This window comes from Nansenia antarctica, assembly GCF_963989245.1.
Source record: "Nansenia antarctica genome assembly, chromosome: 3".
NCBI classification, from domain to species: domain Eukaryota; kingdom Metazoa; phylum Chordata; class Actinopteri; order Argentiniformes; family Microstomatidae; genus Nansenia; species Nansenia antarctica.
The window spans coordinates 39,064,344-39,077,416 of record NC_137688.1 but is presented as its reverse complement, the minus strand read 5'-3'; the positions used below and the strand labels follow the sequence as shown (position 1 = coordinate 39,077,416).

Here is a 13,073-nt window from a genome sequence, read left to right as displayed (position 1 = left end):
AGTGGCCATGGCTGCTAAATTGTTAATTTCATTCAGCAAAGGCTGTAGAGCGGTTTGATGAACTTTAATGATGCCGCATACAATATAACATTTGCATCAGCAATATCCTCCTTTATCACTTGCAACCCCCTTAACTGCTACTTTGGTTAGTCTTACTTCAGTTGTGTTCAGGCAATTCATTACATAATCAATTTACCTTTTTATTTCCGCTGTAAATGCTGTCATGACTGAAGTGGAATTTGCAACTTTCAGGATGAGTCTAACAACCATCTTTTAAGTTTGTGCGTAAAGACTCTCCATATTATTTTTATGAAGTGTGTATGCATATTTTCCTGTAATCTGTACAGTATACACTGTTTAAGATATTCTCCTATTTGATTTGATACCCTATCACAGACATGCACAGTTACATGAAATCATTAGTAATAGGCACATAGGATAGAGGGGATCAATGAATGCAACAATGGTCATTTTATGTTTTTGCTAATACCATACAGAATGTCATAATGCAAGAATTACACTAGGCCTACTATCATATGTTGTATAGGATGTACCGGTGGTATGAGGAATTATCCTCGACAACTGCTGTGCCTGTGATCAAATATGATCAAATAAGCGTATATCTTAGCCTAGTAATTATTGAACATGGAATGGATAATTGTACCACTCCCCTCACACTCATTTCACTGCTTTGCCTAAATTCGTGCAAAGTTTGTGTTGGTAGTGGCAGATGCATTTTGCAGTGACACCAAATTACTAACAGTCTTATTACTATTAAATTACTAAAAACAGTCTTTGAACATTGCTTGAGTGATATGCAGTGCTCTTTAGCAGAAGCAAATTGGGGCCCAATGTGTTTTTGCTTCTGCATTTTCATTCTATATTAAGGGACCGCCATTTTTATTTTTTACAAAGATATCTGCCAAATTCCAGGATTAAAACAAAACACAAAAACTACCTGCAAAGAGGTAAATAAAGAGGCGTTCTGTCGTGATGTGTTTGAAGCACTTCTGAGACAGAGCTGAGTCTCTGTGGTAGTTAACTGGGGGGCATAATAATTAAAAAACCAAGCCTCTCTACCGTCTTCTCCCTGTTTAGAATACTGGAGGAGGATATGGTCCCAGTGGGAACTGATGAACAGGGAGCGCCACAACACAGAAGCCCGACGCACAGAGACCGTTCCCATGACACATTTGTGTTTATGGGAAAAGAGATTCATCATTGGGTATGCGAGGGAGCAACATCTGAGCTCTCAGCATCATCCTCGATCGAGCTTGGCTTTTGAGTGCTGGAGGCATAGACACACATCACCACCGTTTTGATTTATACCCTTTCAGAAGTGCTTCTCTCATTTTAGGAGAGCTTTATCTTGCTTGGTCTGCTGGGAGCTGTCGTTTAGGATGGGGGTGGGCCTCAGTCTGAATTGTTTTGCTGTTGTTTTGTGTACTAGTGGCTGGGATGCCAAGCAACAGAGGAACTCATGAATAATCATGAATACATCATCAATGTGGCTCATTTGGGTACATGGGTTATGGGTTATGAAGGATTTAACAGCCCCAACCTGAACAGGATGTGTCAGTTTCCTGCTATAACTGTCAGTCAGTCTGCACACTCAAGCCTGAGACACTGCTAGTGACTTCTAATTGGTTTCTCTCTCAGTGAGAGTGGTCACGTCAATCAACGTCTCCCAGTCTTTTGATTCTCCATTGGGCGGCGGTGGGAGTGAAAAGCCCAACATTTAAAAAAAAAATCATGGTCATGATATTAAAATGAATGAATAATGGAGATGAAGATGTATTCCCAGAAAACTCCACATTAAACATTAAACGAGTTTGGCCAATCCTTTGATGAGGTACAAAATGAGAATGGGGCAGAGAGAAGTAATCGGTTCTTTAATTAGTGCATCTCTAGTTCTTTAAAGTAAGAGAGAGAGAGAGGGGGGCGGGAGAGAGAGAGAGAGAGAGAGAGAGAGAGAGAGAGAGAGAGAGAGAGAGAGAGAGAGAGAGAGAGGGAGGGAGTGGAAGATGGAGGCAAGCCTTTCAACAAATCCAGGTGGATTAAGTAAATAAGTATGAGATTAATTTCAGGAGCATTAATCAACCCCAGCCTGATATTCAAATATTTAAAAATGTGATGACTTTGAGGTTTATTTGGGGACTTTTCACGGCTAGTTTTGCAACATTCATTGCCTATATGATGGGATGGTGTGTGTGTGTGTGTGTGTTTGTGTGTGTTTGCGTGTGCATGTGTGCTTGCGCTAACATATGTGCAAGCATATGTGTTTGATTACTGTGGATAGTCATGGCTGGAACATGATGGACTCACTGACAAACTCACAAATGCCTTATTGTCACTCAAAGACAGGAGAAAATTTGGGGGCCCCATCTTTAAATGGAAATGGGGGACAGGCTCAAGGGGTTGTGGGAAGGCTGGAGGGCTGACCTCTGACCCCTGTGGAGGCATGTGGCTAGTCCTGACAGAGCTACAGGAGGGAAAGAATGTACCAGTAGTCTTCATGGGGTCGAAGGTATGACTCAGGCACGGTATCAATAACATAAGAACACAGCAGGCCAGTGATCGCAGGAAACCAATCCAAGATGGGAAATAACAGAAAAATCTAATATAGAAGCTAATGCTGTGGTCTTGGGTTGGACCCTTTGTAGTCAGCCAATATGTAATCATAACTTTGACAAGTGTAGGATAAGTGCTGCCACACCATACATATTTTATGCTTTCATACCGGTAATATACTGAAAGCACCCTTCTGTTTTTTTCAGTGAACGTCCAACCATTAAGAACCCCCCCCCCCCCCCAGAGGAAAGGTGTGTGGAAGGGGGTCTCAGGAATGTAAAGAGCCTGTTATGCTGTCCACGTATGGATAAGATTAATGTTTTGTTGTCCTTGCAGACAGTTGCTACGGCTGCTGAGAGATGAATGAGCTGTGATGCGATGTGTCTTTGTCTGGGCATCAGGATGCTTCCTAGGGGATGCAGCAAAGAGGCTGCCTCTAATTGGACAGTTCTTTGTCATCAAAGATGGGGCTGGTCTTTTTATTATCAGTCCAGGCAGAGTCTCTCTTTGTGAGAATAGGGATGCATGCATGCATCAATGAATAATGACATTATCCTTCACCTCTTCACTCCCCCATGTTACCACAGTGTTTTTGCAACAGTAACAAACCAGATACAGGCGTGCTGCCTATTTCCCTCTGATGAGAGAAGGACCGGTTGCAAAGTACACTTCAATGTACCGTAACGACACATGTCTCTATATACATCACTTTGCATTTACATTGCAGTCATTTAGCAGATGCTCTTATCCAGAGTGACTTACAGTAAGTACAGTAAAACCATTTACATACATCGCAGGTTATACTTTCTGTTAGAATAGGTGTTATCATCATGAGAGAGAACACCCCCTGGACTTACAGTTTTGCATCCACTGATCCATTGGTTTTAGTCTCCGTTCCAGTTAGCAGCAGGGAATGGAATAAAAAGTGAGTTAAAACAAAAAACAAAGTAACTTAATCAGATCAAAGGTTAGGCTAGATTAGGTTTCTGAAGAAACCCAAAGTATATCATGAAATATTTACTACTGCCATGAAGCGTGTGTGCCTTCATACATAATATAATATACACCTTGAATCTTTCTGTTCTGACTGAGCCTTTTGATGTTTTTTTTTCTTTCTCTCTTTCTGTCTGAATGATTGGAATCATGTAATGCGCAAAAAGCAGACATTTGTGTGTGTGTGTGTGTGTGTGTGTGTGTGTTAAAAATAAGTGAAGGGGTCTGAATACTTTCCGAATGCACTGTATATATCATTATTATTGTGAAAACAATGATGTCATAGTTACAAAAAAGGTATATTCGGATTCGATATTACATTTTATAACAGTATGAGTACATGTAGGCTTGTAATGCAGACGCTGTAATGCAGATGCTGTTGGGCTGGATTCACAATCCATGTAAAGCTGCTAGCCGAAGCTATGCTAACGCTCTAAATTGCTGTGGCAAATGGAATGACAGGCACTTAGCAGATGGTGTCACTATTGGTCAACAGACAACATCTAAGGTAAATAGATTAATAGATAGATTAAAGGTTTGCTTCAGCATTTGGCCACATTAATTTACATTAAAAAACATCCATTTTAAAATAATATCACATATCACATGTTGACGATCGACCTGGATGGTTTTTAAGTGCTTACCTTTGTAAGCATCAGATTCAAGACCCTGGTGCTCACCTAATGGGTGGCAAAAGGAACAAACAGCCCCTGCCTATCTGAAAGCAATGGTCACCCCCCAAACATCAGCCTGTTCACTCTGTTCCTCCACCTCTGCTGGCCAACTGGCTCCACCACCTCTACGCGGAAGTCACTCTGGCTGGTCTCTTCAATATACAGTAGCTCCCCGCTGGTGGAACGAGCTTCCCACTGCTGTCAGAACTGCAGAATCACTCCCCCTCTTCCGCCGGAGATTGAAGACCCATCTCTTCAGGCTACACCGTAACTATCCCTCCTGAGACATTTATTACCCCCCTGTACTATTTCCTCTGTGTCATAATGAAAAAAATGTTTTATCAGGCCTGAGCATAGATTACTTTTTCCTGCTATGACTGGTGGATAGATGACTGGTGGATATATGACTGGTGGATAGATGATTCACTTACTTATTCAAATGTATTTTGTAGACGGTCGTCTATACAGTATAGTACAGTGGATAGTGTACATAGCCTTTATTTATGTAAACCAGCTCCTTCCCTTCTTGTGATTTTTTTTTTTAAAGTTTTTTTTTTCCTCTTTCCTAACACCAGGGGAGCCACCCCTCCTAAATTTCGTTGTTTGGTACCTGTACTGTAGCAATGACAATAAAGACCATTCATTCATTTGTTGTAAGTGGCTTTGGACAACGGTGTCTGCTAAATGACAAAAATGTAAATGTAAAATGTTATTTAGTTACTGTAAATCCAGCAGCCACGATCGCTCAGCTTGAACATTAAACAGGGAACAAAGCTTCTTGGTTCATTAAGCACCAAAACTTGCTTTTAGAAATTCCAAAGCTTCTGTAGATCAACAATCTAGAGCTCACAGTCCCGTGGGAGAATTCAGCTGAAGAGGCCTATGAGCGCAAGAAACTGCGCTACACAGAACTGGCAGCAGACGCTCAACAACGAGGATGGAAGGCAAAAGTCTATCCGGTTGAAGTGGGATGCAGAGGTTTCGTGGCTTCTTCCACCGTTAGGCTGCTGAAAGACCTTGGCATCCATGGACAGGCTCTGCGACAGACAATTAGATCACTCTCTGAAGCGGCCGAAAGAAGCAGCCAGTGGATATGGATCAAGCGGAAGGACCCTTGCTGGGCTCAAAGAACAGCAACATGACCCGCTCACTAATCCCCCCCCTACCCCCACTCCCACTTGAGAACCCAGGTCAGAACCCTCCAGGAGGAGGGTGAACAAGGTATGCGGTCTGCTCTAGGCCTGACTCAGGGAAGAGGACACCCCTGCCTTGCATAGTCCCGTGGGCTGCGCCATTTAAACAACCAGGCAATTCTCATGATTGGGCATGGGACACAAGCTCAGGCTTGATCACCCTGTAGCTGGCCGCCTTAGATGAGGGTGTCTAGTGTTGAAAAGGCCGAAACACCCCATGATTCAAAGGTACTCTACTGATGATGTGTCCCGAAATTTAACATCCTTCCCATGTCTGAGATACAGCTCCCATGCCACTCTCAACATCAAGGCAAACCTCATGTGCGTACCATCCATTGGCACAATGGACAGTATAACATCACGTCCCGTGTTTCATAATTCTGAGTATCTGGACTCGTCCAGTGACTGCTGTGAAAGGACAGCTGACAACATAGGAAAGTCTGTGTGACGGCTTGGAGAGACAGCTGACTGGAGGGAATAGACCCCACTGGGGCTGTCATGGGCTAGCTACCCATGGCGGCAGTCTCCGACGCTGTTTCAGTTTGTTGAAGACACCCGCCAAATGCTACAGAAAGTAAACAAAGAAACATACCCCTAGAGCCTGCGAGAGCGGGGGCGCAAGATGGCTCAACGATTGACAACACGGCTACAGACCCAGGAACGGACACGACTACGAGCACGAACACGGCACACGAGACAACCGCAGCAGCAGCAGGACACTCACTTCAGGTGTGCACCTGTGGTTGGGAGAAAATGACATCAGCCAGGGGGTTGAAGATCGACCAAGGAAAGAAAGGGTGCTTGAGAAAGCAGAGACAAGGGCCTCGCATTGACCAGTACTTCTTACGAAGCAACCAGTCAAATCAGTCGATTGAAGCACAGCGACGGGACAAAAACCAAAGTTCGCAGAGCATCAGCACCCCTGTCACTGAGGAGGATAATACAAGCACAGAAATGCCGGTGGAGGAACCTACCAAACCACAGAGACCTCCCAAGGAGGAAAAGATCAAAGGGCACAGACCGAGTGTGAAGTGGCCCAAAGCTGTTGAAAAGAGAGAGTGGGAAACAGTCAACAACGACCTGATAAAAATCCTGGAGCAACAAGTGGGCACAGCAGAGAAAAAGCTTGACCGGATCGGCGATATCATCTACCACTACGGAGAAGAGCGCTTTGGAGTGAACATTAGGAGAAGTGACAAAGCAACACCAGCGCCAGCCAAATCCAGGAGGCAGCAAGAGATCGAAAGACTGGTCAGAGAGAGAAGGCAGCTGAGAAAGCAGTGGAAGAAGGCCTCTGATGCAGAGAGAGAAGGTCTCATGCTACTCCAGGGGGACATCAAATGCCGGTTGGCAACCTTGCGAAGAGCGGAGAACTTGAGGAAACTTCGCAAGAGGAAGGAACACACAAGAACTCGGTTCTATAAAAACCCCTTCAAGTTCGTCAAAGATCTCTTCGTTAAGGAAAAAAGCGGAATCCTGAAAACTCCAAAGCAGGAACTTGAAGAACATCTGGAAAAGGTCCACCAGGACACGAAAAGGCACAAACAGCTAGTCATCCCACATGACATCCCACCTATTCAACCTCCTGATGTCAACCTGGAGACTGGCCCTCCAAAATGGAAGGAAGTAGAGAATACAGTACGGCGCGCAAGATCAGCATCAGCCCCTGGGCCGAATGGTGTACCGTATAAGCTCTACAAGAACGCACCAGATGTTCTATGCTTTATTTGGAGGCTCATGAGGATAGTGTGGCAGAAGGGAATAATACCTAAGGCGTGGCGAAGGGCGGGAGGTGTGCTAATTCCCAAGGAGAAGGATGCGACAGACATCAGTCAATTCCGGCCAATCTGCCTTCTCAACGTTGAAGGGAAAATCTTTTTCAGCGTAATAGCACAGAGGCTGTCCACCTACCTGGTGAAGAACAAGTACGTAGATACATCCGTACAGAAGGCCGGCATTCCTGGGTTCTCTGGTTGCTTGGAGCATACCAGTATGATCTGGCACCAGATCCAAGCAGCAAAGAAGGACAAAAGAGACCTCCATGTCATCTTCCTTGACCTGGCCAATGCCTTTGGCTCAGTTCCCCATAACCGCCTCTGGGAATCCTTCGACTTTTTCCACGTTCCATCATCCATCACTACCCTAGTAAAAGCCTACTTCGAAGACCTGCAACTGTGCTTCACAACAGCTGACTTCACAACATCATGGCAGCGCATAGAAGTAGGCATCATGGCAGGCTGTACAATCTCACCCCTGGCCTTCACAATGGCCATGGAGGTCATCATCAGGGCCTCAAGATGGGTGGTCGGGGGTGAGCGAATTAAGAATGGGATCCGCCTTCCACCTATCCGAGCATACATGGATGACATGACCACTCTGACCACTACTGCAGCATGCACCAGGCGGCTACTTGGAAAACTGCAGGAGAACATCAAGTGGGCCCGGATGAAAATCAAGCCGAGCAAGTCACGAAGCATCTCTATAGTCAAGGGAGAGCTTAAAAACGTGAAGTTCTGTATTGGGGACGACCCAATACCAACAGTGGTAGAGCAACCTGTAAAAAGCCTAGGTAGATGGTACAACGCAAGCCTCAGGGACAAAGACCAAGTGCAGCAGCTAAGGCAGGACATCACCAACAGTCTGGAAAACATCAACAAGACCCTACTGCCAGGGAAGCTCAAGCTCTGGTGCCTGCAATTTGGACTTCTCCCTCGGGTAATGTGGCCACTCACTATCTATGAGGTCCCAATAACAACTGTGGAGAAGATGGAGCGAACCATTACTTCATATGTGAAGAAATGGCTCGGTGTCCCACGCTGTCTGACCAACATCGGCCTCTATGGAAAAGGGGTCCTTGAACTACCCATCACGAGCCTCACCGAAGAGTACAAGTGCTCTAAAGTAAGACTCCAGATGACGTTGAAGGATTCCAGAGACCAGACCATCAGCAATGCTGTACCACCCCTTATAACTGGACGGAAATGGACACCATCTGACGCGGTGCAGCATGCTACGTCAGCCCTGAGGCACAATGACATCGTGGGGCATGTCCAGCTGGGAAGAGGAGGCTTTGGCCTTGCAGCAAGTAAACCAACTTGGCGTAAGGCCTCAACATCAGAGAGGAGGAAAATGGTGGTCGAGGAGGTGCGCCGTCAGGAGGAGGCTGGACAGGCATCCATGGACAGGCTCTGCGACAGACAATTAGATCACTCTCTGAAGCGGCCGAAAGAAGCAGCCAGTGGATATGGATCAAGCGGAAGGACCCTTGCTGGGCTCAAAGAACAGCAACATGACCCGCTCACTAATCCCCCCCCTACCGCCACTCCCACTTGAGAACCCAGGTCAGAACCCTCCAGGAGGAGGGTGAACAAGGTATGCGGTCTGCTCTAGGCCTGACTCAGGGAAGAGGACACCCCTGCCTTGCATAGTCCCGTGGGCTGCGCCATTTAAACAACCAGGCAATTCTCATGATTGGGCATGGGACACAAGCTCAGGCTTGATCACCCTGTAGCTGGCCGCCTTAGATGAGGGTGTCTAGTGTTGAAAAGGCCGAAACACCCCATGATTCAAAGGTACTCTACTGATGATGTGTCCCGAAATTTAACATCCTTCCCATGTCTGAGATACAGCTCCCATGCCACTCTCAACATCAAGGCAAACCTCATGTGCGTACCATCCATTGGCACAATGGACAGTATAACATCACGTCCCTTGTTTCATAATTCTAGATGTTGCACATACAGTATAAACGATCGCTGTAGTGTTCTCTCACAAATCTGTTCTGACAGGAATTCTGACACAACGAGACAACGTAATCAGGAAGGGAAATAAGTTACTGGTTCATTTAAACATTACATTACAAGACATACAGTATTTGGTCCTTATACCCAACTCCCTATCAGAAGAGTAATGGCGGCCCAGATCTGCCCCACGTCTGTTTTCAACCGGATGTGGCCACGGTACAACTTAATTCCTGGGCCAGATATAGGCCAGCTGCATTTCCTGAGCTGTATTTTTTCCATGAAAAGACCTGGGGCCTCATTTATATAAAAAAGTACTTGAACGTCATCTTTGACTTTCACGTAAGCACATTTTTCTAAACGGACGTAAGCATTATTTATAAAACGGGCTGAGATGGTTTAAAGTTGCGTACGTGCTTCCTTCTATAAATACCAAATATACTTGGAATTGAACGCAGGTGAATGAGGTTTGTATTAAAGCCCTGTGATAGAGGCTCAATTATAGCGGCTGAATTAAGACAAGTGCTATAATATAGGGTAGGCGTTTGTCTGGAAGAGGGCAGAGAAGGGTGGCTTCTCGGTAAGTTGCGTTTGTAACGTTTGATCATAACAACTAACCAGGCAAATGCTTATTAGGTGAATCAATCTATGAAAAAAAAGCACTTAACCCCAAAAAAATTGATACAAAAGGTTTTTCGATGGATTCCGATAGTATTGGGCGTGCTAAATAACAATCTAAAAGTCGACCAAAATCGACCCCCCCGAAAGCCGCCATTTCCAAGATGGCGTCCCAGATGGCGGTGGAGATATTAAAATGGCTATATCTCAAATTGAGAATATGGTGCAAAGGATTTCTCAACTGATTCTGGTACCTCTGGGCATGTTCACTAACATACTAAAAATCTAGGAAAATACACCTTCCAGAAAGGCTTAATTTTCAAGATTGCGTCCAAAATGGCGGCAGACCAAGCTTATAATATAATGGTCTTATTCTTATCAGGGGACATTGAAAACAGGATTGCGAACTCCCTTTGCGAACTCCCAGACACCGGAGAAACTCCAGTATAATTTAGCGTGTGTGGAAGGCACTATAGGCATGTTGAAGGGGAGATAGACAGCTCCGGAGGGATATAAAGAAAGACTGAAATACAATCATAAACATAAGTTCCCTTTAAATCTTGAATTAAACTCATTTTCTCTGCAGATAACAACATCGTTAATTTTATTACGAGCCACTTAAACTTCGCATGAATTACAGTAGGCAACGTTTTTCCAGTGCGACTCACATGCCTGTAATAACTCCGCATAACCAGTAGGTAACGTACGCAAATGAATACTCGACGTCGAGCTACGATCGTTTCCACGGTCAAATTGACTCACGTTGAAATTGTATAAATCACTACGTTGACGTGGTTTTCTACGTACGACACGGGTAAGATCAAAATTTGATCTAAGCACGTTCTATAAATGAGGCCCCAGATCTTCGCCAGCATGTGGATGTGGACCAGGTACGACTTTGTTCCCCAGTATGAATGAATGAATGAATGAATGAATGAATGGTCTTTATTGTCATTGATATAGTACAGGTACCATACAACGAAATTTGGGAGGGGGGGCTCCCCTGGTGCTAGGAAAGAAAAAAACAAAAAAACAAGAAGGGAAAGGAGCTGGTTTACATAAATAAAGGCTATGTACACTATCCACTATACTATACTATACAAATAAAACACTGTGCTGTACTCTATGCTATGCTATACCTATTCTAACATTTCCTATTCTCTGCAACCTTATGTACCCTAGGGTTGTCATATTGCACATAGTGTTATTGCACATTCATTTAAAGTGTCGCAGTTTGCAGGCTTGAAATGTACACATTTGTGCCTCAGCACTACACCTGATTTCAATCCAGCAGCTGCCATCAATCCGTCCAGACTGTCCAGGGCCCAGAACCTAGGTCTTTGCTGTGTTCAGGGCCTGAATGGCCCTGGGGTAGAAGCTGAGCTTCAGTCTGTTTGTCCTTGCGAACATGGTCCTGAACCGCCTGGTCGAGGGCAGCCGAGCAAAGTGTTCGTACCCAGGGTGGGATGGGTCTCTGGAGATCTTGGAGGCCTTCCTGAGGCAGCGTGTGTTGTACAGCTCTTCCAGAGAGGGGAGGGGGGCGCCGGTGATCTTCTGGGCCGTTCTCACGACTCTCTGTAGCGCATTCCTCTCTGCGGCTGTGCAGCTGGAGAACCAGTTGCAGATGCAGTAGGTGAGGATGCTCTCCACTGCGCAGCGGTAGAAGGCCACCAGCATCTCCTGTCCGATGTGGTCTTTCCTGAGGACTCTCAGGAAGAAGAGCCGCTGTTGTGCCTTCTTGATGATGGCTGCTGTGTTGTTCTTCCAGGACAGGTCATCCTGTATGTGCACCCCCAGGAATCGGAGGGTTGAGACTCTCTCCACGCTCCCTCCGTCGATGAGCAGGGGCTGGACCTCAGATTTTTTCCTCCTGAAGTCCACGATGATTTCCTGGGTCATTTGACTGGTTCAGCAGCAGGTTGTTAACCTTGCACAGCTTGCTCAGCTGCTCTACCTCATCCCTGTACGCCGCCTCGTCCCCCCCCGAGATGCAGCCCACCACGGTGGTGTCGTCTGCAAACTTTACGATGGAGTTGCTGGGGTGGACGGGGGTGAAGTCGTAGGTGTAGAGGTTGTAGAGGATGGGGCTTAGCACGCAGCCCTGGGGGGACCCAGTGCTGAGTCTGAGGGCTGTGGAGGTGTGGGAGCCCACCCGCACCCTCTGGGGGCGGTCGGACAGGAAGTCCTTGATCCATGCACATATAGAGTGTGATAGTCCCAGGTCTAGTAGTTTGGTCACTAGCCTGTCTGGAAGGATGGTGTTGAAGGCTGAGCTGAAGTCCACAAAGAGCAGTCTCGCGTAGCTGTTTCCCCTCTCCAGGTGGGATAGAGTGGAGTGGAGAGTCGTCGCGATGGCGTCCTCTGTGGACCTGTGGGCTCTGTAGGCGAACTGGTATGGATCCAGGTTGGGCGGGAGGCATGTGACTATGTGGGCCCGGACTAGTTTCTCGAAGCACTTCATGATGATTGGTGTGAGTGCCACCGGGCGGTAGTCGTTTAGGCAGCTCACCGTGCTTTTCTTCGGGACTGGGATGATAGTTGAGGTTTTCAGGCAGGGTGGGATGGTGGCCTGGGACAGGGACTGGTTGAAGATGTTGGTGAAAACCCCGGCCAGCTGGTCGGCGCAGTCCCTCAGCACCCGTCCCAGGACGCCATCCGGCCCTGAGGCTTTCCTGGGGTCCACCGCCTTCAGCACGCGTCTCACTTCATGCTTTGTGAGGGTGAGGCTGCTGAGAGCTGGAGAGAGTGGTGTTTGTGTTGTGGTTACCTCCGTTCGCCCCTCGTCGAACCGGGCGTAGAAGGAGTTCAGCTTTTCCGCCAGCAGGGGGTCGTCCTCCGCGGCTGTGAGCCTGTTGGCTCTGAAGTTTGTCATGTGCTGAACCCCCTGCCACACCCGCCTGGAGTCGTTGCTCAGGAAGCATTCCTCAATCTTCTCTCTGTGGTCTGCCTTGGCCTCCCGGATGCCGCGCTTTAGGTTAGCCCTGGTGGTGCTGTACAGCAGTGTGCCCTTCCCTGCGAAGGCGTTGGGCGTACTGGGGCCTCATTTATAAAAATGTACTTGAACGTCATCTTTGACTTGCAAAGCACATTTTTCTAAATGGACGTAAGCATTATTTATAAAACGGGCTGCGCTTGTTTAAAATTGCGTACATATACTGCCATCTATAAATAACAAATATACTTGAAATTGAACACAGGTGAATGAGCCCTGTGATAGCGGCTTCAATAGGCTTGATTGAGGTGTTGTGCAGCATCTTTGACGAGTTCACACGATGGTAGACGAA

At 46.5% G+C, this 13,073-nt stretch overlaps 1 protein-coding gene across 1 annotated transcript in view; it reads left to right on the top strand.

The window, feature by feature from the left end:
• LOC308154071 (zona pellucida-like domain-containing protein 1) overlaps positions 1-1,484 on the top strand; it is a gene marked incomplete at both ends in the record, with an annotated part of 12,615 nt that extends 11,131 nt beyond the window's left edge. The window contains 2 exons of the mRNA XM_080527250.1: positions 1,099-1,225; positions 1,451-1,484. Coding sequence (XP_080383376.1) covers positions 1,099-1,225; positions 1,451-1,484 — 161 coding nt within the window. The remainder of the gene's footprint in view (positions 1-1,098; positions 1,226-1,450) is intronic.
• Between the last annotated feature and the right edge of the window lie 11,589 nt (positions 1,485-13,073).